The following is a 27,780-nucleotide window of genomic DNA, read 5'->3' as shown; positions in this document are numbered from 1 at the left end:
GACGGGCGTTGAGCTGTCCGGCTAGAGCGTCGCCGAGTCGGAGCCGGAGCCCGAGCCGCGCGCTGTGTCTCCGCTGCGTCCGCCGAGGCTCCGAGTGTCAGGGACAAAAGCCGCCGCCGCACCCTCTGCTCCCGCCGCCGGGGCTCATCCGCCGCTGCCGCCGTCCTGAGGAGGAGTCCGCTGCCGTCGTCACCAGTGAGGATCCGAGAACCATGTCGGCCAGCAGCCTCTTGGAGCAGGTACAGGCCCAGCCCGCATGCCTCGGCCATTGTGTGAGTCGAGACGGAGCCCGACTAGGCCCGGGCCCGCCGCTCCTGGTCGGGCCGCGGCGGCGCCTCTCGCGGCTTGGGATTCCGGCCTGAGGCCGGCCGCGCCCTGCGCCTCCCGGTCTGGCCCGCTCTTCCCGCTCCTCCCCGGCCCTCGCCGGCCGCGCCGCGCTCCCTCCCCTTCGCGGCCCGGGCTTTCCTTCCTCGTTTCCTTCTCCTTCCCTCGTGTCGCTGCTGGCCCGGCCCGGGTGACCCGCCGGCCTAGCGCTCTTCCCCCGCCTCCCCCTCACCACGCGTCCCCTCCGGCCTGCCTGCTCCTTTCTTCCCTGCTCGGGCCCTGTTCTCATTTGTCTTTCCTTTTCCGTTTTCTGCCCGGACGGCTTGCTGCTCGCCGACGTCCCCTCCTCCCGCAGAGACCAAAAGGTCAAGGAAACAAAGGTAAGCCCGGCTCCGCCGGTGGCCGCGGGCCGGGATGGGGGGGCGAGCACGCCGGACAGTGGGGGCGGGGTCTCGGGGACGCGCCCCGGGGAAAGGACCTTTCCGAAGCGGCTCAGTTCGCAGGTGCCTCGCGCGGGGTGTTCGACCCTTTTGGTGTGTTCTTGCAGCCGGCCGGCAGCTTTTTCGTTAACAACGAGCAATTCATGAGCGGGTGGGGGTGGAAGGCGTTTTGAAAAGCACCAGGTCCTTAGTTTCCCGTAGGTCTTAGGAGGCCTTTGTTTTTCCTCCTCGTGGATCACTTTCTGGAAGTAACTCACATGTGAGGGGGGAGAGGAAGCCGGAGGGAATTGAAATTCCTAGGAGCCAATAAACTGACCTTTTAAAAAGATCCGCTTGCTCTGGGGTGGAGAGAGTGTTTTTCACTGGGGAATCTTGCTTGAGCCTTGGCGCTCATGTTATCCCTTTAAGAGGTTGGTGGCTCTGTGAACTAGCGTGATCTCTTCCTGGTGAGAATGTAATTGCTGAACTTGAGGGAGCTCTCGGGCCAGGACATTACTAATTTGACTTTCTCCTTCTAGTACAAAATGGATCTGTGCATCAAAAGGATGGACTAAATGATGATGATTTTGAACCTTACTTGAGTCCACAGGCAAGGCCCGTAAGTAACTGATCGTTTTCTATTATCTGAGGGTGTAGTGTACTGTTAGACTTTCTGCCCTATCAGTAAGTCTCACTTTTGTGTTGGAGGGAGTTTACTCTTAATACTTATTAACTTGTTATAGAACAAACAAATGTTATAGGCTATAGTACTGATAACGTTTCGTTGTGTAAGAACAATAATTGAGTAATTGTCCCTCATTTGCCAGGAATATGTCAGTGCAAAATTTAGAATATTGGCCAGAGTTTAATGTTCTGACTGCACTGAAGGAAACAGAACCTTGTTTTTTAGGAAAGTTGGGTTCCTGATATAGTGAGGAAATTTTAGTGTAGAATCACTTGAACTTCACTGATACAGAACTACCATCCATTGGTCTCATAAGCTTTCATGTATTAAAATTTTGAAGTGAGACAAAGTGGGATGCTTGCTATTTAATTTACGTTTATTTAATATCTATAGAGAACAACTTTGTATACCTACCTCTTCTGGAAGAGAAATGGAGTTAAAGTTAAAACACTGTTTAGCACAGTTGATGCTCAGATCAAGAATGATTGCAGTGCCGGGCGGTGGTGGTGCACGCCTTTAATCCCAGCACTGGGAGGCAAAGCTAGGTGGATCTTTGTGAGTTCAAGGCCAGCCTGGTCTACAGAGTGAGTTCCAGGACAGGCACCAAAATTACACAGAGAAACCCTGTCTCGAAAAACCAAAAAAAAAAAAAGGAAAAAGAAAGAAAGATTGCAGTTGCAGGTGGGCCAGAACTTCCTTAGAGATGGAGAGAGGGCTTTTGCACCAGTGTGTCATTCAAGTATAATGTCCATCGCTGACAAAAAAAGTTTGAGATGTACTTAATGTTTCTGATGGAAAGATTAGTTGCATATATATTCAGATACCCATAATATGAACTGTACATGTGGAGGTTTGTTTGATTCACCAGTTTTGTTTTCCTGTCTCATGACGGTCACAAAGTCTTAGTTAACATAAGTCCACAGATTTATACTTCAAAATTTATACAGGAAAAGAGTTGATGGTATTACTTTTAAGCTATTGTAACATAGATTAAGAAGTTTATGCAACATTTATATAATATTATGAACATAACCCTGTAGGAAGGAAATAGAGTTGGTTCTCAGTAACTTGACGTGTGTGTGTGTGTGTGTGTGTGTGTGTGTGTGTGTGTGTGTGTATGTGTATGTGTGTATGTATGTATGTACACGTGTGTGTACGTGTGTACACGTACTCGGATTTGGATCTTATGTAAGATTTTTGAGATAACGTACCTAAAAATTTTCATAGTTAAGAGTACAAAAACCATCTAGGGTAGTTTTCAACCTTAATACAGTTCCTCATGTTGTGGTGAACCCCAACCATAAAATGATTTTTGTTGCTACTTCATAACTAATTTTGCTGCTGTTATGAGTCATAATGTAAATATCTGATATGCAGGATATCTGATAATGGGACCCCCAAAAGGGTTGTGACCCAGAGATTGAGAACTGCTGATCTAGGAAGTGATTGGCAGAAAGTTTCCACAGAGGACAACCAGCTAATCAAGAAAATCTGGGAAGGAAGTAGAGGAATGAATTGTTAATAGTTACTGTTAATGAAGTAGTTTGCTTTCCTAATCACTTTAACAGAGAGTGGGAACGTTTAGAATCAATTCTAGGTAGTTCTTGTAAAGTATTGTGTAATTTAGATTTCTGAGCTCTGCAGCATGTGGGGACTTGTCATTACAGGTATAGACATTCACGGATGTCTTGGCCTAGTCCGTGCTAATAAGAGCATTTTGTTTTTCTTTCAGAAGTAAGCTGAAGCTTAAAGGACCTTTTTAAAAAATTGGGCCGTAGTTATAAACCTTGAAGAAGGGTGGCTCTTTGTTTTTTTGTGGTCAGTCACCAAGAGTAAGCCTTAGAGCCGGGTGTACATCACTGTTTCTTTTTGTAACGGCCCTGGCTGTCCTGGAACTCTTTCTGTAGATCAAGCTGGTCTTAAACTCTCAGAGATCCACCTGCCTCTGCCTCCGCCTCCCAAGGTGTTTGCCACTGACACCCAGCTATTCATGTAATTTTTAACTTTCTTTTTTCTTTCTGTCTCTGTTTGTTTGTTTGTCTTTTTGAGTCTCCCTATGTAATCTTGACTAGCCTTACACTTGCTGAGATCTGTCTGCCTCTGTCTCCTGAGTACTGGGATTAAAGGCATAAGGTACCACACCTGGCCTTCTCAAACTCCATTAGTTGAATTTTATTATGTAGATGTGTTTAGAGGCTGAAGAATACTGTTTATACTGTTTCCTGGCCTTGGTAATACAAGTTCAAGTCCTAAGGTACTTACCGTTTCCAAGTCTCTTCAGGTCAGATCTACCTATTAGGTAGCTGATGGACTGGTAAATAATGAGTGTCTTATATTACTAGAACTATTACAACTAAGGCAGACTATATGAATTGAGCTCTGTACTTATGGAGATCAATTTCATGTACCTCTTGCTTTTCATTTGAGGTTATTCTGTGTGCTGTAGGGTTTATTTAGTTTAGTTTTGAGATAAGGTCTTACAATGTTGCCCTGGCTGGCCAGGAGCTATGTATGTGTAGACCATGTTGGCGTCCAGTTTTTAGAGATCTTCCTGCCTCTGCCTCCTCAGTGCTGTACATCACTCTGCCCAGCAGTGCTGTAGGGTTTTTTTTGTTTTGTTTTGTTTTTGTTTTTTTCGAGACAGGGTTTCTCTGTGTAGCTTTGCGCCTTTCCTGGGACTCACTTGGTAGTCCAGGCTGGCCTTGAACTCACAGAGATCCGCCTGCCTCTGCCTTCCGAGTGCTGGGATTAAAGGCGTGCGCCACCACCGCTCGGCTGCTGTAGGGTTTTTATTGGAAAAAAAAAATCACAAACTAAGATCAAGAATGATTAAAGCTCTCACAATACAATCTATATTCTTGATGTGAAGAATAATTGTACACATTTCATATTTCTGATAATTTAAGGTTATAGACTTAATGTCATATTTTTATACTTCTAATGCAAAAGGTAGTATAAATTTCAAATAATTAGCATTCATTTTATAGGTGAAATGAAACAGGAAGTAATCCCTCTACTCCACCCATATTTTAAGTCTTTTGGAAACCACTATTTCCCTTTCAGTTATTGTAGAGTTTATGTAGTGAACATTGTTAGTTTATGAGGGAAGAATGCTTGGATAGACATTTGGACTAGAACTTGAAATTTCTAGTTCTTTCTGTTTTTTTTTTTTAAATATCCCCTTCCAAAATTTTCTTAAACACACACAACATAAATAACTGGGCATGTGTGTGCCACCATACAGATTGGAGGCCGAGGACAGTTTGCAGGAGTTGATTCTCTCTGTCCACCATGTGGTTCCAGGGATCTAACTCAGGTTCTTTACCTGACTGCTCACTGAGCTAGGCTTTTTTATTTTTAAGCATTTATGTGGTGTGGGGCTACCATGGCATGTATGTGGAGGCCAAGGCAACTTGACAGTAGTGTCAATTCTTTTGGCCCTGTGGGGTGCTGGTGATTGAATTAAGGTCATTAAGCATGGTGACAAACACCTTTACCCATTGAGCCATCTGTTTTTCTGTGTGTATGTGTGTACAGTGAGTGTGTGCCTGCTGCCTGTGGAGGTCAGAAGAGGACATCAGATTCCCTGGAACTGAAGTTACAGATGGTTGTGAGCCACCACATGGTGCTAGGAACTGAACCTAAGTTCTTTTAGCCACTGAGTCATTGTTCCAGCCCCTACTTTTTTTTTTTCTTGTTGGACATAGAATCTGTTTTTGTTTGTTGTTTTTGTTTTTTTTCCCCCCGAGACAGGGTTTCCCTATAGCTTTGGAGCCTGTCCTGGAACTCACTTTGTAGACCAGGCTGGCCTCGAACTCACAGAGATCCGCCTGTTTCTGCTTCCTGAGTGCTGGGATTAAAGGTGTGCGTCACCACTAGAATCTGGTTTTGTTAGCTCTCAAACTCACTGTATAGCTAAGGAAGCTCTTGAGTTCTACCTTTATACCTGTATTTCCTACTTGCTGGGATTACAAGCATGTGCCATGAAGTCTGGCTCTTTTGCTGGGAAGCTCTTGAACACTGATCTTGCAAAATTCCCACTTTGTGTGTACGTGTGCACGTGTGCACGTGTGCATTGGTGTTTTGTCTCCATGTATGTCTGTGTGAGGGTGTCAGCTCTTGGAGTTACAGACAGTTGTTAGCTGCCACGTGGGTGCTGGGATTTGAACCCAGGTCCTCTGGAAGAGCAGTCAGTGCTCTTAACTGCTGAGCCATCTCTTCAGCCCCCAAAATTCCCACTTTTTTAAATCCAAAATTAATTAGTTTTAATAAAGACATCATCTCCACTGGGCCTGGATTGGCAGGAGTTAGAAGTAAGCCTGGGGCACATAGTTCCCACCTCTCTGGGATGTAGAGTAAGAACCTTTAATTCTAGGACTTGGGAGGCAGAGGCAGGGGGATCTCTGGAAGTTCAAGGCCCAGCCTGGTTTGTGCCAGTTAGAGCTTCATAGTGAGAACCTGTGTAAAAGGAACAACTGGCCAGGCATGATGGGGTATGGGGACACCCCCCACCCTGCCTTATTGTGGTATGTATGGGTGTATTGCCTGCATGTATGTTATGTACCACGTGTTTGCATTACTTACAGAAGGCATCAGATCTCTTGACTGTAGTAACAGATGGTTGTTAGCTGCCATGTGTGTGCTGGGAACCAAATCTGGATCTTCTGGAAGTACTGCAAATACTCTTAACTGTTGAGCTACCTTTCCAGCCCTAGTAGTATACACCTTTATTTAATCCCACCACACTGAGTTCTAGGCCAGCCTGGTTTACATAACAAGTTCTAGGACAGCCAAAGCTACAGAGTAAGACCCTGTTTCAAAAACAAATAACAACAACAACAAAAAAAAAAAACAAAACAAACTATATTTACTATATGTATCAACTTAACTTTACATGTTTACACAGGACCTTTAGTTATGGTGTGACATATCTTTAACCCCAACACTTAGAATCTGAGGCAGGAAGATTGCTGTAAGTTTGAGGCGAGCTGGGCTACATAGCACATTAAAAAACCAGCAGATATCACATCAAAATTTCATATAGTTCAAAAATGCGAAGAAGTTTACAGAAAGGTATATGGGCTACTCGCTTTTGTAGTGATGGCTCAAATACTTGAGTTGTGATTGTGGAAGGAAATGTCTGTTATATTATTTATATATATGTTGTTTTGATGTGTTTGCCTTTTCTTCCACAGAATAATGCATATACTGCCATGTCAGACTCCTACTTACCCAGTTACTACAGCCCCTCCATTGGCTTTTCCTACTCTTTGGGTGAAGCTGCTTGGTCTACTGGAGGCGACACAGCCATGCCCTATCTAACTTCCTATGGACAACTGAGCAACGGGGAGCCCCACTTCCTACCAGATGCAATGTTTGGGCAGCCAGGAGCCCTAGGTAGCACTCCATTTCTTGGTCAGCATGGTTTTAATTTTTTTCCCAGTGGGATCGACTTCTCAGCATGGGGAAATAACAGTTCTCAGGGACAGTCTACTCAAAGCTCTGGATATAGTAGCAATTATGCTTATGCACCCAGCTCCTTAGGTGGAGCCATGATTGATGGACAGTCAGCTTTTGCCAATGAGACCCTCAATAAAGCTCCTGGCATGAATACTATAGACCAAGGGATGGCAGCACTGAAACTGGGTAGCACAGAAGTTGCAAGCAGTGTTCCAAAAGTTGTAGGCTCTGCTGTTGGTAGTGGGTCCATCACTAGTAACATTGTGGCTTCTAGCAGTTTGCCTCCAGCTACTATTGCTCCTCCAAAACCAGCGTCTTGGGCTGATATTGCTAGCAAGCCTGCAAAACAGCAACCTAAACTGAAGACCAAGAATGGCATTGCAGGATCAAGTCTTCCACCGCCCCCAATAAAGCATAACATGGATATTGGAACTTGGGATAACAAGGGTCCCGTGGCAAAAGCTCCCTCACAGGCTTTGGTTCAAAATATAGGTCAGCCAACCCAGGGGTCTCCTCAGCCTGTAGGACAGCAGGCCAATAATAGCCCACCAGTGGCTCAGACATCAGTGGGGCAACAGACACAGCCATTGCCTCCGCCTCCACCACAGCCTGCCCAGCTCTCAGTCCAGCAACAGGCAGCCCAGCCAGCTCGCTGGGTAGCACCTCGGAACCGTGGCAGTGGGTTCGGTCATAATGGGGTGGATGGTAATGGAGTAGGACAGTCTCAGGCAGGCTCTGGATCTGCTCCTTCAGAGCCTCACCCAGTATTGGAGAAGCTTCGGTCCATTAATAACTATAACCCTAAAGATTTCGACTGGAATCTGAAACATGGCCGGGTTTTCATCATTAAGAGCTACTCTGAGGACGATATCCACCGTTCCATTAAGTATAATATCTGGTGCAGCACAGAGCACGGTAACAAGAGACTGGATGCTGCGTACCGTTCCATGAACGGGAAAGGTCCCGTTTACTTACTTTTCAGTGTCAACGGCAGTGGACACTTCTGTGGAGTTGCAGAGATGAAATCTGCTGTGGACTACAACACATGTGCAGGTGTGTGGTCCCAGGACAAATGGAAGGGTCGTTTTGATGTCAGATGGATTTTTGTGAAGGACGTTCCCAATAGCCAACTGCGACACATTCGTCTAGAGAACAACGAGAATAAACCAGTGACCAACTCTAGGGACACTCAGGAAGTGCCTCTGGAAAAAGCTAAGCAGGTGTTGAAAATCATAGCCAGCTACAAGCACACCACTTCCATTTTTGATGACTTCTCACACTATGAGAAACGCCAAGAGGAAGAAGAAAGTGTTAAAAAGGTAATGAGCTTATTCAGACTATGGGGAAGGAGGAGGCATTACAGAGGCTAAGAGAGGTATTGCAGTGAGTGAGTGGTTAATAAAAGCTCTGGAAATAATGGTGTCATGTAGCAGCTTAAGGCTTTATGGGAGGGAGTATAATTGGTCTTTTGAACCCTAGTGTGAAGGAATGTGAGCATTAGTGGAGAGCAGAAACAATACAGTTTGAACTTAACTGATAGAGACAGGTAAAGATACAAAAGGGATAATTGAAGTGATGGTATGATGAGAAAGGGAAGGACGAAGGGTTCATACAGAAAGTATGAACGCGCTATGCAAGAATTGACATTGTTTGTTAGAACATGTTTTACTCTTTGTAGTGTTCACTTTATTTATTTTCTTCTCAGTAATAGGAATTGAAACAAGGATATGCTAGGCAAGCCCTCTGGTCACTGCTCCACATCCCCAGTCATAGGAAAGTTATGTATATGTAAAACTTTATTATATAAAACTTTAAAAGCAGCATTAAAGGGATTGGGGAAACTTGGTTTTAACATTTTATTACTCAGTCATTTTATCTTTTTTTTTTTGTATCGGGTAGAAAGAGTGATAGAAAATGGATCCAAACTAGAGTGATTTATTTGAAATACACAGTGCTTGCTCTGAGGGTATTAGGTATATATAAATTTTAGGACCACAATGGGGGTGTGTGTTTGTTTTATTAAGATTTATTTTGCCGAGCAGTGGTGCCACACGCCTTTAATCTCAGCACTCAGGAGGCAGAGGTGGGCGGATCTCTGAGTTTGAGGCCACCCTGGTCTACAAAGTGAGTTCCAGGACAGATTCCAAAACTATACAGAGAAGCCCTGTCTCGAAAATAAAGACAGAAAAACAAAAAAAAAAAATATTGTTTTATATGTATGTATATGAGCCTGCATGTATGCATGAGGTCTGCAGAGACCAGAAGAGGGTGATGGTTACCCTGGGATTGGAGTTACAGGTGATTGTAGGCTTTGCCATTTGGGTGCAGGGAATCGAACCCAGGTCCTTGAAGAGCAGCTAGTGATCTTAACCATTGAGCCTTCTTTCCACCTTTTTTGTTACTTATTCATATTTTATTAACTTTTATTTTCTGTGTACAGGTGTTTTGCCTGCATGTGTGTCTGTGTACTACATGCAGGCCTGGTATACACACAGAAACCAGAAGAGGGTTTCAGATCCCATGAAACTGGAGTTTACTGTTGATTTATGCTGGCTTAATTTTTGTTCTGCTGGTGATTGAACTCAGGGTGAATTTGTGTTTTTATTTTTTATTTTAAACCAATGCTCTGGATGGAACGAGGACCTTGAGCATGCTAGGGAAACAGTCTATCTCTGAGCTAAGCCCCTGGATCTATGTTGACTTTTATTCAAGGGTGTATTTGGATTAAATTCACTGCAGTGGTTGTGAGTGAATTGAACCTGGAGAGAGGATCTCATAGTTAGGACCTCAGAACTCATTAACTGAGGATGACTTTGGATCTCTGAGACTAATTTTTTTGTTTGTTTGACTTTTGAGACAGGGTCTCACTGTGTAGTTATCTATGGTCTGGAACTTACTATGTAGACCAGGCTGGCCTTGAACTCACAGATCTGTTTGTGTCTGCTAGGAAAGAGGCGTACCATCATTTCCAGTACTGAAGCTAATTTTTTTTTTTTAATGTTTTAGGTTGTCCCCCCTCCCCCAAGTTTTAGATTTATTTTAGGTTTTGCGCTTTTGTATGTCTGCCATGTGGGTGGTGGGAATTGAACCCTGATTCTCTGTAAGAACAAGTGCTCTTAACTGCTAAGTCATCTCTCTAGCCCCAATAAATATGTAGCCTAGGCTGGCCTTGAACTCGTGGTCCTCCTTCTTCTGCCTTCTGTGCCCGCTTTAGGGTAGGAGCACACAGATACACAGTTGGTTCTCACCTTCTACCTTTATTTTATCTGGTTCTAGGAATCAAATTAGGTCTCTTGGGTTATGGCCAGCACCTTTACACATTGAGCTAGAATTTCTGATCCTCCTATCTCAACTTTGCAAGTGCTGGTGTTACAGCTACCACCACTGACTGCCACCACAACCCATTTATATGTTGTTTGGAATTGAACCCAGAGCTTTATGCAGGCTAAGAGCTCCACTGAGTTACCGGCCAGTTCTGATAATGAACTTTGTATAATTAGATGTGAGATTCTTATCGTAGGATTGACTAGACTTATACTGTTTTCCTAGAATGAACTTAATAATGAAAGTTGTTAAATAGTGTCTAGGGTTAGGGATGTAACTCTGGTAGAATGTTTGGGGAACATGCACTAGACCTTGGGTTCTATCCTTAGCACTATCCCCCTTTAAATAAAAAGGTAATGGTTTATTTCCAAAACCACACATAAAAATTTAGATGGATGAGTATCCTAATTGTTCTCAGGCTGGTGAACAAAACACCAGATAAAAGTTAAAGCTTTGATTATATTTGTGCCCCATTGCCTTTGAGGTAATGTTCTTTGGGAAGAGACTCTGGTTTCAGGAAAGCTCGATGCTAGCCCTGTTCCATTTCAGTCCAAATTGTCTGCTCCGATGCTTGTTCCTCCTGTCCTTGCATAACTGACTGTAATCTGTTAGTAGTTTATTAAGCTTCCAAGAAAGTTTGTGAGAATGGGATTCATAGCTCATCAAGGCACTAGTTTAGGTGTGTGTACTTTGTGTTAATTACAAGATGGCAGAAGACTGGATGGCATGGAGGGGTTGTAATGCAGCAAGCAACTTGGACGTAACTAGGAAGCACTTAAAACTTCTCCTAGGATGATATCACAGCTGTTCTGAAGGTCCATGACCAGACATGGATCTTGGCAGACCACACTGAAGTAGAGACAGTCAGCCATTATTACTGAATCCTTCTGTCACCTGATGTAATTCAGTATCCTGAAACCTTCAAACTGCATCTGTCTGGCTTGACATTTCCAGTAAATTTTAGCAATATCTTTGTGTCTTTTGGGTGTCTTCCCCTCCCTCCTCCCCAATCTAGCCCAGCTGACCTTGAACTCCTGATCCTCTTGCCTCCACCTCCTGAGTGCTGGGATTACAGGCCAGCTATGTCCTGGTTTGTAACTTTTTTTTTAAAAAACTTTGAATCTAAAACATTATTTAATTGTGAGAGAGAGCAAGCACATCCCCATGCATGAAAGTGGAGGTCAGGGAAACTTTTTAGAGGTCAGGGGTTGATCTCCACCACATAGGTCTTCAGGCTTCCTTTTAACCACTGGGCTATTCCACTGGCCTGGTTCAAAACATCTTTTTAGCCCTGAGTATTGTTCACTTATACCACACCAGATACTGTGACATCACTTTTAGTGGCTTTGTAATCTGTTATAAACGTGTTGACTGATTTTGTTCTTTGGGACAGCCTGACCGTAGCACAGACTGGCCTCAAACTTGAAGCCGTCCTTCCTTAGCCTCTCAGGATTACAGATGTGAGCCATTGCACCCAGGTTCTACATTTTCTTACTAAGTGATTAGGATAGAAATAACCATACCAGGGGTTGGGGATTTAGCTCAGTGGTAGAGTGCTTGCCTAGCAAGTGCAAGGCCCTGGGTTCGGTCCTCAGCTCCGAATTAAAAAAAAAAAAAAAAAAGAAATAACCATACCTGCCTTTACTCACAGCACTCATGAAGCAGAGACAAGCGGATCTCTTGAGTTTGAGACCAGCCTGGTAGTGACTTCCAGGACAGCCAGGGCTACACATTGAGGCCTTGTCAAAGGACAAAGACAAAGACATACTAATTGTTGTTTCCATTTATTCCTGCTTTAATGCTTGAAGTTCCTCCTCACACTTACTGAGTGGACACCCCCTTCTGTGTGTGGGTGTATTTGTATACTCCACACGTACGTGCCTGGGAGTCAGAAGACAAATTGTGGGAGTCAGATCTCTCTTTCCAGTGTCTGGAAATGTAGTTCTGTTGGTAGAATGCTTGTTCAGCATGTACAAAGTACTGGGTTCAGCTTCCAGCGCTACATAAACTGAGTGGCCCACACCTCTAATCCCAGCACTGGAAGGGTGGAGGCAGGAGGAGCAGAAGTTCAGTGTTACCTCTGGGCTAGCCTGGGCTACATGGCACTCTTGATTTAAAGAGAAAAAAGAAATGGAGGAATGTGAGTGGAAGTTCTGCAGGTTCAGCGTCCCTGCTATGTGTTGGGTTGTTTAGTGTGGGGGTGTGGTGAGTCAAGAAGCCTAGATTTCTTTGCTGTTATGTTGTAGAGGTGGCTACAGCTTTTGAAACACTGCATTGAATTCTCATTGGATGTCCTAGATCAAGGACTTTCCTATAGCTCTTTATTTATTGTCACTTATTTTGTTTTTGTGTACACACGTGGGTGCACGAGCCACAGTGTGCATGTGTAGGTCAGGGCAGTCTACTCTAGTTCTCTGCTAACGTAGTTTCCTGGGATCATACTCAGGCTGGCAGGCTGTTCCAATGTTGACCCGATTGTAATTCTTGAAAGAAGGAAAAAAAACCCCAAAAAACAAAAAACTAGTGAAGTAAGGCAAGCAACGGTGATCTCTTTCTGCTTTTCTGTATTCACTGTTGACCCCTAAGTCTGCAAATGAGCCAAGAAGAAGTGTGGCTGTAAAGTTGTTGCTGCCCCCTTCTGGACACAACTATAGCTCCAGCAAAGGTAGTGCAAGTATCTGCGTAATACTTTCCACCCTGCTGAGTAAACAAGCTCCAGCAGACCTGGTGTTAGGGATAATTAGAACATGAGGTCACTTGAAATGTTACAGAACAGTGTATGTTAAAATGCTGACACTGGGCCAGCAAGATGGCTCAGTGGGTAAAGTGCTTGCTGTGTTGGCCTGAGAGCTTGAGTTCAGTCCCTAGAATTCATGTTTTTGATTGCTTTAAAGATGGACCAAAGAAACTTCAGAGATGGTCCAGCAGTTAAGAGCATGTACTGCTCTGGGCAAAGGATCTTAGTTCAGTCCCAGCACCCATGCTGGGTAGCTGACAAATGCTAATAACTTCAGCTTCAGGGAGGTCCATGCCTCTGGTGTCTGGGGGCATCTGCACTCACTTGCATAGACACACATAATTAAAAAAAAAAAAAAAACTTTTAATAAAAAGTGGAGTATGATAGAGGAAGACACTTGATGTCAACCTCTGGCGCAGACGAGCACACCTACAACACACTAAGCTGTACACTGCATACACGGGAAACACTAAAAATATGGAGGAGAGAACATTTTACAAAATTGACCACTGCAGGCGTGCATTCCTGCACATTATATGCGCACAAATAACTTTTTTTTTTTAAGATTTATTTATTATGTATACAGTGTTTTGCCTTCTTGTATGCCTGCACACCAGAATAGGGCACCAGATCCCATTATAAATGGTTGTGAGCCATCATGTGGGTGCTGGGAATTGAACCCAGGACCTCTGGAAGAGCAGCCAGTGCTCTTAACCTCTGAGCCATCTCTCCAGCTCCCCACAATAACTTTTTCAGTGTTGATGTTACAGTATGTGACCAAGTGCAGAAGAGACCAGCTAAGACTAGTGTCACTCAGGTTTTATGGAATACTTAATTACATGTACACCTGGAAGGAGGATGAGTAGGGAAAGATAATGGAAAGATGGAGGAGGAAGAAATGGTAGACAGGTCTCTGAGGCCTGCCTAATTTCAGTGATTTTTCAGGCCAGTCAGGGCTATGTAGCTGTTAGAAATAGAGGAAGCTGCTCTTTTCAACTTTATTTGACCTTGAACTTAATGATTATCCCAAATCTACTTTCTGGGTTTTGGGTTTTCAGGCATGTGCTACCATACCTGACTATGTGGTATTGGAGCTTACTTTGTGCTTACAAAACAAATACTTCTATATCTCTTGATTCAGCTGATTGGATTAGAAATATTTAAGGGCCAGCAGTGGTGGCACACACCTTTGATCCCAGCACTCGGGAGGCGGAGCCAGGTGGATCTCTGTGAGTTCGAGGCCAGCCTGGTCTACAGAGGGAGATCCAGGACAGGCACCAGAACTACACAGAGAAACCCTGTCTTGAACCCCCCCCCCCAAAAAAAAAAAGTGTCGGTTGTATGCAAACACTACCATTTCCTTTGTTATTGTTTACTTTTATACTGTGCCATTTTCTGAAAGGTATTTGAGCATCTCTGGATTTTGTTAGCCAATGGGGGAGATCCCTATGAATTATTCAGTTTGTAATTTTTATTTAATTTTTCAGATAGGGTCTTACAGCCCAGAACTTGCTATGTAGCTAAAGATGACCTTGAACTTATAATTATACTGCATCTACTTTCTGGGTGCTGGGGTTATAGACATAACTACTGTACCTGATTTTATGTGGTATTGGAGCTTGAATCTTTGTGCATACAAGTGCAAACAAGCACTACCAGCATAGTTATATCCCAGTCCTCTGGTAGGTCTTCACACACATCAGAAACTGCCTACTACATACACAAATTTAGTCATATAGAGAAGATAGACTCATGTAAGATTTGACTTCACGTGAATTTATTTATTTATTTACTTATTTTGGAGACAAGGTCTCTCTTTGTAACCCTAGTGTCCCAGAACACTCTGTGCAGATCAGGCTGCCTTCAAACTCACAGGGATCACCTGCCTCTGCCTCTCAAGTGCTGGGGTTAAAGGTGTGCTCCACTGCATGATACATGAACTTCAAAGAAAATATTTATGGAGCTGGAAAGATGGCTCAAGAGGTTTAAGAGCACTTGTTGCAGATGACCTGGGTTCAGTTCCCAGTAACCACATGGTGGCTCACAGTCGTCTTTAACTCAGTTCCAGGGGACATGACCCAAAATAAAATAAATTACGTGTTTTTATGTATATGTGAGCCTGAATGCACCACATGCATGCAGGAACCTGAGGAGGTCAGAAAAGGTGTCAGATCCTTTGGAATTAAAGTCCATTTGATGAGAGTTTCAAGGGTTGTGATTTAATGATAGGCAGTAGGAACAAGAATGCAAATGGTTTGAGATGTCATAAGACTGAGTGGAAGACTATAGTCCACTCACTTCTAGTTTACACAAAAACTATAAGGTTACATCACCTCATTGGCAGAGTTAGAGCCTAGACAAGTTATTGGGTAATTTAGCCATTTATGTCAAAAGTTACATTACTTAAGGTTCATGATCCAGCAAAGGGATAAGGAGGTGGGACACTGGGTAGATGTGGAGAAAGTGTATCATGGTATAAATCCTCTCCATCTCCCGAAAATACTGATTTAAGATTTTTTTTTTAATTTGAAAAAATCCCAAACATTAGTGTGTGTGTTTGGAGCAGTGTGCTACAGCACACGTGCAGGTCAGAGAACAACGTGGTGAAATTGGCTCTTCCTCCACTTTCGTGTGGGTTCTGGAGATTAAATTTGCTTGTCAGACTTTGTTTTGTTTTATTTTTGTTTTTCTGTATGTAGACCAGGCTGGCCTGGAGCCTACTGAGATCCTCCTGCCTCTGCCTCCCAAGTACTGTGATTAAAGGTGTGCGCCACCTCGCCCAGCAGTCCTTAGGTTTCTGAAGCAAAGCCCTTCACTTGCTGAGCTATCTCATGGGGTTCCCTTGGGGTGTGTGTGTTTAATTTTTATGTGTATGAGTATGCATACATGTATGCCTGCATGTATGTCTGTGCAGCAAGTGTGTGCAGGAACTGGAGCTACAGGTAGTTGTGAGCTGCCATATGTTGAACCTAGGTCCTTTGGAAGAGTAGTCAATGCCCCTGTCTACTGATCCCATCTCTCTTTCCCTTTTTTTCTTTTTGAGATTGGGTTTGATGATGTAGTCCTGGCTGTCCTGGAACTCACTGTGTAGACCAGACCTGCCAGATCATGCCTGCCTCTGCCTCCTGAGCCCTGGGATTAAGGGTGTGGTTGCCACCATGTCTGGCCCTTGTTTTTATTTTTGAAACAGTGTTTTGGAGCCTGTGCTGGAATTACAGGTCTAAAGATAACTTTTGAGTTATTTGAGAAGGTTTTAAAGCTATATCTAGACTTAAGTTCTACCTCCAGAGTTATTTAAATTTTACTAGATAAGCATTCTAGGTATAAATGAAGAGTCATGTGTAGTGGTACATACCTGTAGTCCCTGTTACATGGATGGCTGGTAGACTTGAGCTCAGGAATTTGAGGCAACCATGGAGCTGGAATTACAGTTGTGAGCCACCCTGTGAGTGCTAGGAGCCAAACTTGGATCCTCTGAAGAATAGCAAATGCTCTGAACTGCTGAACTATCTCTCCAGTGTCCTGTTCCTCTTCCTCATTTGTAAGTTTTAAACTTGAAAATTGAGTGACTCTTAGATATCCCGAGTTAGTTGCTTAGAATGTGACTTCAAAAGTTGAGGGGGCCGGGCGGTGGTGGCGCACGCCTTTAATCCCAGCACTCCGGAGGCAGAGCCAGGCGGATCTCTGTGAGTTTAAGGCCAGCCTGGTCTCCAAAGCGAGTTCCAGGAAAGGCGCAAAGCTACACAGAGAAACCCTGTCTCGAAAAACCACAAAAAAAACCAAAAAACAAAAAAAAAGTTGAGGGGGTGTTCATTTGTTTGAGACAGGGTTTATTCTAGCTCAGCCTGGCCTGCAATTCACTTTGTAGTTTGAGGGTGACCTTGAGCATGATCCTGCCTCCACTTCCCAACTACTAGGATTATAGACTTGTGCCACTGCCTTGCCTGATAAAATTAGTTGTGAAATTGTTGCACTTTACATGTAGCTCTTTGTTAGTGGAATGCCAAGTAATGATTCTGAGAATAGTCGATCTTGGCAAACAATTTCATTTGGTTTAGAAATAGTATTTTCAATTTTTACTTTTGGTTACACTTAAAAATACCGTTTTATCATACTTTTTTTTTTTCTTTTTTCTTTTTTTTTTTTTTTTTTCCTGAGACAGGGTTTCTCTGTGTAACAGTTCTGGCTGTCCTGAACTTGCTTTGTAGTCCAAGCTGGCCTCAAACTCACTGAGATCCTCCTGCCTCTGCCTCCCAAGTGCTGGGATTAAAGGCGTGCGCCGCCGCCGCCAAAGTAGAAGAAGAGAGAATAAGCAAATGATAAATAATTGGGCAAGGTGGCATATTGTCTGGGAGATTGAAAATCTCACAGCCTGTGTCACCAACACTCTCTTTATAAATGAACTGGGGCTGGAGAGAAGGCTTAGCACTTTGCTGCTCTTGCAGAGGACTGGAATTTGGTTACTGCATATATGTCAGGCTGCTCACAACTGGTTGCCTATAATTCCAATTCTGGGGAATCACCCAGTGTCCTCTTGGACTCTGAGGGCACTTGCATGCATGTGCACAGTATGTGCAGACACATATTTAAAATGAAAACTGAAAACTGAAGAGTGGGAGGAGGAGGAGGGGCTGGAAAGATGGCTTAGAGGTTAAGAGCACTGCCTGCTCTTCCAAAGGACCCCGGTTCAATTCCCAGCACCCACATAGGAACTCACCACCATCTGTAGTTTCAGTTCCAAGGAATCTGACACCCTCTTCTGGTCTCTGAAGGCACCAGACATGCACTTAGTACACAGATACGCAGGCAGACAGAACACACAAAATAATAAAAATAATAAGTAAAAGATGAGAGAGTATTTTGTATGGGTATGCATGGGTGGGCTTGGCTTGCATGTGCACATTGTCAGGTGTCTTCTTCTGTTCTCTATCTTATTTTTGAGACTATTTCTCATTGGACCTGGAGCCTAACTGACTTGCCAGTTACAACTCTGGGATCTGCTTGTCTCTGTCCTAGCTTTCTTCTCCCTGCTCTAGGATTATTGATATGTACCACCTTGATTGGCTTTTAGATGAAAGTCTTGGGATCTGAATTCAAGTCTCCATGCTTGTACAGAAAGCTCTTTATCCAGCTTTGGAAAGAATATTTTTTCTTATTTATTCATTCACTTATTTTAGTTTCTTTGTGTAGTCTTGGCTGTCCTAGAACTAGCTCTGTAGATCAGGCTGGCCTTGAACTCACAGAGATCCACCTGCCTCTGCCTCCTAAGTATTGGGATTAAAGTCATGTGCCACCACAACCCAGCAGATATTTTTAATTGAGAAAATTTTTACTCATTTTACATTACCAACCACAGATCCCCCTCTCCCCAGCAGATAGTTTTAAAGAAGAAAGGATATTAAACTAGAGATAAGTGTGGTGGGCCAATCTACATACCCCAGCCTTTAGGAGGCTAAGGCAAAGGGATTTCAGCCAGCTTGAGATTTCATAGAGTAAATTGAACACTGCCACCTTGTGGCTGCAAGGTATTCTTGTGAGCAAATTTTAAATTTTGTAATCAGTTTTGTATTTTAGTGCTGGGTAGTGAATTCAGAGCCTTGTGGGTGCTAGACAAGCTCTCTACCACAGCCACATCTCCAGTTCTGTAAACAGATTGAAAGTGAGGAGGGGGCTGAAGTGGTTTGAATAGAGGTGTGGGTGTTACTTGGAACCAGTTATTTAAGCCGAAGACTAGAGGTTGAGGCTTAGAAACATTCAAGATTATAGTTATTTTAAAAAACAAATACCAAGCTGGGCAGTGGTGGCGTGAATGCCTTTAATCCTAGCACTCAGGAGGCAGAGGCAGGTGGATGGATCTCTTGAGTTTGAGGCCAGCCTGGTCTACAGATGGAGTTCCAGAACAGGCTATACAGAGAAACCTTGTCTCAAAACACTTAAACAAAAACACCTTTAAATATTAGAGGTGGAAGTTTGAGATGTTGGTGAGAGGATACATAATTACAGATAGGTGGTGGCGCACGCCTTTAATCCCACACTCAGGCAGAGGCAGGCGGATCCCTGTGAGTTCAAGGGCAGCCTGGCTACTGAGTGAGTTCCAGGAAAGGAGCAAAGCTACACAGAGAAACCCTGTCTCAGAAGAAAAAAAAAAAAAAAAAAAAAAAAAGCAGTCTTTCTCTTTACTGCCAGCTCCCCAAATAACTACACAGAGACATTAATTATTAAAGCTTGGCCTTAGCTTAGGCTTGTCCCACTAGCTCTTACAACTTAAATTAACTTATTTATTTAACATATGTTCTGTTGTGTTCCTCGATACCTTATCCCTTGGTACTGCCCATGCATGCTGCTTTCTTTGAGTCTGGCTCACAACCCCGCCTTTCTTCCTCTCCAAGTCCTTTCTATCCCCTGAAATCCCACCTAACCTCTTCCTGCCTAGCTATTGGCCATTCAGTTTTTTATTAAACCAATCACAGTGACACATCTTTACAGTGTAAAGGAATATTCTGCAAGGGGACTAAATTTAAAGAGATTTATTGCATTGTGTGATAGTTAATGATGGTGCATTGTGTGGTAATTTTGAGAAAGCAGAGTAAATGGTGTCATCAAAGATAAGTACAGGGCTGGGGAAAATAGCTCAGTGGAGGGTAAAATGCTTGCCAGGCAAGCAAGATGACTGGAGGTTGGATCCCCGGGGCCCATGTAAATGTTGGGCATGTGTAACCAGCTTTCTCAAATGAAGTCAGGCTTTTGTTTTGTGAGTCCACCAGCTCCCCAATAATGGTATGGAGACTTAATATTAATTATGAAAGCCTGGCTTTAGCTTAGCCATTTTCCAACTAACTGTCTCTTTTAATCTATATTCTGCCATGTGGCTCGGTTACCTCTGCTTTGTACCATATGTCCGACTTCTTCAGAGTTTCCGGCAAAATATGAGCCCATAGATTTTTCTCTTCCCCTCTCTCCCTGGAAATCCCACCTATCCTCTCCTGCCCAGCTATTGGCCATTCAGCTCTTTATATCCAATCAGAGGACGCCTTGGCAAAGACATACCTTCACAGGGTACAAATATTCTGAACAGGTATGTGTGGCAGCCCACCTGTAATCCCACAACTCGGGAAGCAGAGATAAGATCCCTGAAGTAGGAGGGCTGGAGAGATGGCTGAGGTTAAGAGCACCGCCTGTTCTTCCAGAGGTCCTGAGTTCAAATCCCAGCAACCACATGGTGGCTTCCAACCATCTACAATGAGCTCTGATGCCTTCTTCTGGCCTGCAGGCATGCATGCAGATAGAACACTGTATACATAACAAAATAAATAAATCTTTAAAAAAAAAAAAGATGCCTGAAGTAAGCTGGCTTGCTAGACTAGCTGAGTTGAATGTAAAACCCTGCCTCGGTATAAAAGGTGGGAGAGTGGATACCTGATGTTAATCTCTGGCTTCTATACATATATAGGCATATATGCACACTTCTCTCTCTCTCTCTCACACACACACACACACTCATTCACACACTCATACTCACACTCACACACACACAAATACACAAATGTCAAACAAAGTGACTAGTGTGTAGTTTATCTGATAAAGCAGATGGAAAGGTTCCGGGCACTTAGGAGCCAAGGAATACCACAAAGTCGCTGTAAGCTTAGCAGTTTAGTCTGCTCCAGGGAAAGGTTTCCCCAATGTAGCAACTCTGCTCCGGCAGGGGAGGATTTTCCCACCAAAGTTGTTACAGTTCAACTCAGGGCCCCCGGAGTGTAACAACTCTGCTCTCTAGGGGAAGATTTCCTCAGCGAAAGTGTTGCAGTTCTGCTCCGCTCTTTTCCAGCAAAGAAGGTCTCACCAAAACCTCATTCAAGAGATTTATTGGGAGGGAAGACTCCAGGAGGGCGGCTGCCTCTGCCAGGGTGGGAAAAGGCAACAGCGAACTGAACAGGCACAGGGTTTATACAGGACTTCTTAGGGGCGGGTTTTTTCCAGGTGAAGATTTTTAAGGTGGTAGTTGGTCGGATTTCAATCCCTGAGCTTGGATAAGCTCAAGAGACTAGCTGGATTTTGTGCTCAGGGATTGGTTGTTTTTTTGTATTGAGTTGGTTAGGGGCAGAATGTGTTTCTTTGGCTCTGGTTTCAGGGCCAGTGTGTTCTTTGGCTGACCCTTTTACCCTACAACAGGGACCTGATTTTAATTCCCAGAACCCACATAAATAAAAGCTGGTGGGATGTTGGAGACAGATCCCTGGGGCTCACTGGCCAGCTAGCCTTCCTGTCTGGTTGCCTTGGTGAAAGACGCTGACTGAAAAAGGTAGATGGCACCTCAGGAACAATACCCAAGATTGTCCTCTGGCCTTTACAGGAGCACACACAGAAATGACAAGCAGATTCAGATGCGATGACACATACTTGGAAGAGGACACTTGGGAGGTAGAAGCAGGACGATCAGGAGTTCAAAGTAATCCTCAGTGAATTCAAGGCCAGCCTTAGGTACACGAGACCATGCCTCAAAGACATGGAGGGTCTGAGGAGTTGGCCTAGCTCTTGTTCTTGCAGAGGGTCTGTGCTGGGTTCCTAGTACCCATGTGGTGGCTCCCACCCATTCGTAACTCTAGTTCCAGGGGCTCTCACACCCTCCTATGACTTCCACAGCTACTAGGCACTCACATGATGCACATATATACATGCAGGCAAAACTACACACATAAAATCTAAAATTTTAGATATTGTTGGAGGTCAAAGGATAAGTTTTTTTTCCCCCTCTCATGTGAGTCTTTAGACTTGGGAAGTGTTTTTACCCACTGAGCCATCTCATTGGCTGGCTTTAACTTTTCAAGACAGGATCTCTCTATATATAGCTTAGGTTGGCATTGACCTCAGGAACCTCCTGGCTGAGGCTTCTATGTTCTTGGATGACAAGCGTGTATATGGTGTGAAAACGTATTTTGTTTTGTTTTTAGAGGTAAGGTCTCTGTAGTCCTGCTTGGTCTCAGACTTCAGCCTTTTAGTACTGAGTTTACAGGTGTGTGCTATGAACCACAGTGCCTGGTTCCAATGTTCTTAATGTTCTATAGCAATTTTCTTTTGTCTGGGTTCTAGTCCGGGATCATTTAGTTTCATATGCTTAAAACTATAGTGATTTCAAGAGAGAGTATGCCCTCAGTGGGTCAGTCACTAGGTAGATGGTGTTTGTTCATGCCATTATTTGTAACTTCATGTAAGCTGTTCCCTGCCAGGGTTTCCGTTTTTATTTGCTGTTTTCACTAGGTCTGAGGGTGCATACCTGTGATCCCAGCATTTGGGAGACCAAGAGGGTTGATTGTAATTTCAAGGCACCTTGGATGACATCAAATGCTGTGTCCAGGGGCTGGAGAGATGGCTCGGCAGTTAAGAGAACTTGCTGAAGTTTTTTAGAGGACATTAGTTCAGTTCCAGCTCCTGTGCTGGGCAGGCAGCTTACAGCCCCGTAACTTTGGCTCCAGGGCATCTGCGCGGTCTGCTGGCCTCCCCAGGCATGCACATACATGCAACATAATAAAAATCTTAAAAAACTTGTAGTAAAATAATTTTTCCTTTTCATCAGCAAGAGACTATGAATATCTTTTTTCTTATCAGACTTTCACCCCTTTAAATATTTATTGATAAATCTTGCTTGGTTCAGATGCTAATTATTAATTAATCCATGGATTGCAAAAGTTGGCCCTTAAGAAACTCTTCAGGCAGGATCCTAGTGATTCTTATTCTTTCTAATTTGTACTTTTTCTTCTTAATCAAAATAATGCTCTAATTTTTTAAGAGATTGGCTTATTTTATGTGTGTGTTTTGACCTGCATGTATTTTTGTGTATCGTGTATATTTTGACTTGAAGAGGTCTGAAAAGGTCACAAGAGGGTGTTAGAACTGGAATTACAGATGGTTATGAACTGCCTTGTGGGTGCTAGGAATTGAACCCCAGTCCTTTGGAAAAGTAGGCCAGTGCTCTTAACCAGAGTCCATTTCTTTCCAGTTCCTCAAAACTATTTTAAATATGATTTAGTATTTAAGATTCTGTGAATTATTTACTAGTTCCAAAGTCATTTACTTTTTAAGATGCTTTGGTGTAAATTCTAAAGGGTCTTTATAACCTTTGAGGACTTTAATCTTTATTTTTATTTATTTTTTTTGTATGCGTATCAAAACAGCTGTGTTTGGAAATTGAATATTTAAGCTGGCTCATTAAACTATAACACTGAAAATTGCTAGCCTCATTTTTGAGATCCTACAACTGACCTTATCTCTTGATTTTTTTTTTTCTTACTGAATATTTTAAGTGCTTGTTTGTTTTGTTTTGAGGCAGGGTCTCTCTGTAGCCTGGAGCTGCCCTGGAGCTCACTATGTAAACCAGGCTGGCCTCGAACTCACAGAGATCTTCCAGCCTCTCTGCCTCCTGAGTGCTGGAATTAGACTTGTGTCACCATGCTGAGCTTTAAGTGTTGTGACTAAGCATGTTGGTAAAATTAGATGTATATGTTAGGGTTTGGTTTCTTTTTTTTTTTTTTTTTTTTTTTTTTTTTTGGTTTTTCGAGACAGGGTTTCTCTGTGTAGCTTTGCGCCTTTCCTGGAACTCACTTGGTAGCCCAGGCTGGCCTCGAACTCACAGAGATCCGCCTGGCTCTGCCTCCCGAGTGCTGGGATTAAAGGCGTGCGCCACCACCGCCCGGCAGGGTTTGGTTTCTTACAGTATAAGGAAAACAGGTTAAAACTTTCTGTGTGTTTGTTAAGATATAAGAAGCAGAACTGGAGAGATGGCTCAGAGGTTAAGAGCACTGGCTGCTCTTCCAGAGGTCCTGAGTTCAATTCCCAGCACTCACATGGTGCTTCACAACCATCTATAATGAGATTTGGTGCTCTCTTCTGACGTGCAGGGATACATGTAGGGAGAACACTGTATACATAATAAATAAATAAATAAATAAATAAACAAGTAAACAAGTAAATAAATCTTTAAAGAAAAAGATATAACAAGCACCATTTTATTTAATAGTCAATTAGCCTAATTTACCTTGTAAAGCAAATAAGCATGAGTTAGGTAAGTGAAGACCTGTTTTTGTTTGTTTTTAGGGTTTTCATTTTGTTTTTTTAGATTTGATGGTGCTTGAAAGTGAACGAGTAGACTAGTTTTAAATTTTCAGGCTGACCTTGAACAACTCCTGTATACTTCTGGCTGTCTCTGAATTCACAGTCCTGCCCCAGCCTCACAAAATACCAGCTGATTTTGTTGTTCCTAGTGCTGGAAATTGAACCCAGAGCCCTGCACATCAAGCATTCTAGCACTGAGCTACATCCCATCTCTGAATGAAAAATTGATATAAGGTGCTATTGGAAGATTGGTTAACTTCAGGATAATTATTATTATTATTATTATTATTATTATTATTATTATTATTATTTTCCCCAAGGCAAGGTTTCTCTGCGTAGCCCTAGATGTCCTGGAACTCCGTCTCCTGGAACTCCGTCTGTAGACCAGGCTAGCCTTGAACTCAGGTACTTCTGCCTCTGCCTCCTGAGTGCTGGGATTACAGCTGTTCTCCACCACTGCCTGGCCAGAATTACTATTTTTTGAGATAGGGTCACATTCTAGCAGCTCAGGCTGTCCTCAAACTCTTGGTGATCCTCCTACTTTAGTATCCTGAGTGCTGGGATTGTGGACCTGTGCCATGATGCCTGGCAGTTTGATTTTACTTTTTAAACCTGTTTTCCTACTGTAAAGCACTATGTCTGTCTTAGTTACTTTTCTGTTGCTGTAATAAAAAACAGTGACCAAGACAACTTTAAAAGAATGCATTTAATTTAGGTTTTAGAGATGGTGGAACAAAGGTTTAGTCCAGGAGCAGCTGAGAGCTCACATCTTGATACAAAAGTTGGAGACAGACAGACAGAGACACTGGGAATGGAGCCTCAAAGCCTTCCCCTCCAGTAACACATCTCTAATAAGTCCACACACTTCCTTCCTTATCCTTCCCAAACAGTTCTACCAGCTGGGGACCAAGTATTCAAACATGAACCTATGGGGTCCATTCTCTTTCAAACCATCACAGTGTCTGTTCTTGAAATTTTAGGAGAGTTTAATAGAAAAATTCTAGGAACATTAAAACTTAAGTTTCTGTTACATTGGATGGAACTTTTTTCTTTTTCTATAGCAGCTGATTTTCTGATTGGAATATATGGGTTAGTTATAATGTTTACTGCTGTGATTGATAAGTGTAGTATCTCCTTGTGACATTTTCATACATGTATATAAGGCACTTTATCACACATATGTAGAGGGCCAAAGGTGACAATGGGTGTCTTCCTTGCTTGATCTCCACTTTATTGAGGCAGGCTTTCTCGATAAACAATGGGTGTCTTCCTTGCTTGATCTCCACTTTATTGAGGCAGGCTTTCTCGATAAACCTTAAGCTTCCTAGTTCCGGTCCAGCTAGCCTGAGTGATGGTGATTAAAGTCGTTAGTTTTTCTCAAAGATTGGTACAATAGCTGCACAGTCCTTGGTTCATCTTGGGTCAGTAGTCTTGGACAGGTAAGTAACTTCTTGGAAGTTTAGTTTAATGGGAATAATGGCTTGGTGTAGTGTGCCTATCTTTAGTACCAGCACACTAAGGGCTAAGGCAGGAGGATTCCAAGTTGGGACCAGCTTGGGTTGTGATTATCTTAAATGAAACCATAACAAAATATAAGCCTTGGAAGTAAATACAGTCTTTGGAGGGAAAATACGGAGATGATTAATAGTTAACAGTACCTGGGACATGGAAGTCCAAATGTGAGGGTTGCTGTTCTTTCTGGGATTCGTACTAACATCAGAGCCATAGTTAGTTATAAGATCAGTGGGAGCAAATACGTAAGTTTAGGACTGTGCACTCTGTTGTTGTTTTGGTGTTTTGAGACAGAGTCTCTCTACATAGCCCTGGCTATCCTAGAGTTCACTCTGTAGACGAGGCTGGCCTGGAACTCACAGATCCTCCTGCCCTTTGCCTCCAGGTGCTGGGGTCAAAGTTGTGTGCCACCACAGCTGGCCAGGCCTTTTCCTTTTAAACTGATTGTAGTTTTTGTGTTTGTTTATTTATTATTACTTTCATTTAGATAGGTTTTAGCTAACTATTTCAACTTTTTTCTTACCTCCCCAGGAACGTCAAGGTCGTGGGAAATAAAAAGCGGTTCTGCACAGACTGCAGCAACGGTTGCATCTGCTTATCCTAAGAGGACACAATGACCTTCAAGAAAATTAGGACTTTTTTCTTAATTTCATTGACTTCAGAGACGATTGCAAACTTGCAGTTTAAGTATTGGAATTTCACAAAAGACATAGGACTTAACTGGAAAATGGAAAAAAAAAAGGAAAAAAAAAAAAGAAAAACCTAAACAAAAATTCCCTCTAGGTAGTTTAGGTAAAAAAAATGTCCCTTTTATTTTGGCTTTGGTTGTGATTCAGAGCATAATGCTTTGGGTTTTTTTTTTTTTTTTTTTGTCTTTTTACTATATTTTTCGGATTTTTAAGTCCGTAAGTGCATACAATTTTCTCTAATTTTTAAACCCTTTCCTCTTCCCATTTTGACATTTGCACTTGGAGAACACTTGAGTTACACAGATTTTGGGTGTCCACCCCAGAAAGTGGGAATTTGATTTTTCCCTTCCGAACTGGAAGAAAATTTTTATGAAGAATTTTTGTCTAGGAGAGGTTAATAACAGTGTTACCCAAGGTTGTGTCTGTAAGGGTGATTCATTTTCTCTGACCCTTTGTTACTCAAAGTAAAGTACTAGGAGTCCTAAGAAATGTTCTGTTCTTGTACATTATACTGATTAAGTCAGGATTAATTTGATTTCAAAGCTAAGAACAGTGGTAAAAACTTGTTTTCAGAAATGCATTTTGGAAGAGAAAATATTGTAAAACATGTAGTGAATGTTTCTTCAGTTTCTTGTTCAGCCAATGAGGAAAGGGCATTGCCTTTCTTTTTACCATTAATCACTTCTCAATAAACGTGAGATCCTGTTGAGCATCATTTCTAGTACCATTTAGTATTATTTGTCTGCTGTATTTTGGGGAAAGATTTCGGCATGTAAGGAGTTTTGAGAGGTGAAATAACAACTCATTGTAGAGAGTTGTTAAAGGCACTGCATGGTACTGCATTCCTATACTCCCAGCACTTAGGAAGGGGGTCCAGGATGGAGAAAGTCAGAGCTTGTCCTTACCACATAGCAAGTTTGAGGCCAGTCATCAAAAAAGTTTGTATTGAAAGGACATAGTTTGGACTTGTCCTGACTTCTGTAAACCAAGGTGTGTGACAGTATCTCTAACGCTTTGTTTCTGGTTCTTCGTATAGAAAGCACAGCACTGCTAAACCACTCAGTAGTATTTGTGTTTTATTAGGTGTCAGCTGCTGAGCTAATTCCATAGGAACCTCACTCTACAAAAAGAGGTAGCACCCAGGATCCAAGGATATAAGTGTCTAGTCCAATATATGGTTAGTTTAGACAGCATTCCCCAGGGATTTGGGTCTCAAAAGTGAAATTCCAGTGGTTTGCTCTTTGTACACTTTGACCACAGTGGAATTTGTTTATTCCCTAAGATTTAAAGGGCTTCTCTGCTTTAGAGAATTTTGCTCTTAAGTTGTCCCAATTTTAGATAAATGTGCAAAAACTACACTAAGAGGATTCTGAAAATGGAGTTAATACTGTGGACAGTATTACCAGGGTATGCCTTGTTCCACACATCCAGGCTACTAAGTAAGCGAGCTCAATAACACTGGGATATAGCTCAGTTAGTAGACGCTTCCTGGCCCTAGGAAGGAAAGTCAGGGCTGATTTCTAG

The 27,780-nt window shown here is 42.9% G+C and overlaps 1 protein-coding gene across 1 annotated transcript; it reads left to right on the top strand.

Annotated features, from left to right (window-relative positions):
* On the top strand, window positions 1-26,971 carry Ythdf2 (YTH N6-methyladenosine RNA binding protein F2). Its single transcript, XM_059255083.1, has 5 exons — window positions 1-239; window positions 680-704; window positions 1,283-1,362; window positions 6,624-8,207; window positions 26,099-26,971. The coding sequence occupies exons 1-5, from the start codon at window positions 213-215 to the stop codon at window positions 26,120-26,122; spliced, it is 1,740 nt and encodes a 579-aa protein (XP_059111066.1). The 5' UTR covers window positions 1-212; the 3' UTR covers window positions 26,123-26,971.
* Window positions 26,972-27,780: the final 809 nt, after the last annotated feature.

Source organism: Peromyscus eremicus, chromosome 2 (genome assembly GCF_949786415.1).
Source record: "Peromyscus eremicus chromosome 2, PerEre_H2_v1, whole genome shotgun sequence".
Taxonomy (NCBI): Eukaryota; Metazoa; Chordata; class Mammalia; order Rodentia; family Cricetidae; genus Peromyscus; species Peromyscus eremicus.
Note: the sequence above shows the minus strand (reverse complement) of the source record. Positions and strands in the feature narration are given on the sequence as shown.

Coding starts and splice junctions, on each gene's coding strand:
- Ythdf2 (XM_059255083.1), top strand. CDS start 213: ATGTCGGCCAGCAGCCTCTTGGAGCAG. Junction 240..679: donor CCAGCAGCCTCTTGGAGCAG/GTACAGGCCCAG, acceptor CTCCTCCCGCAG/AGACCAAAAGGTCAAGGAAA. Junction 705..1,282: donor AAAAGGTCAAGGAAACAAAG/GTAAGCCCGGCT, acceptor TTCTCCTTCTAG/TACAAAATGGATCTGTGCAT.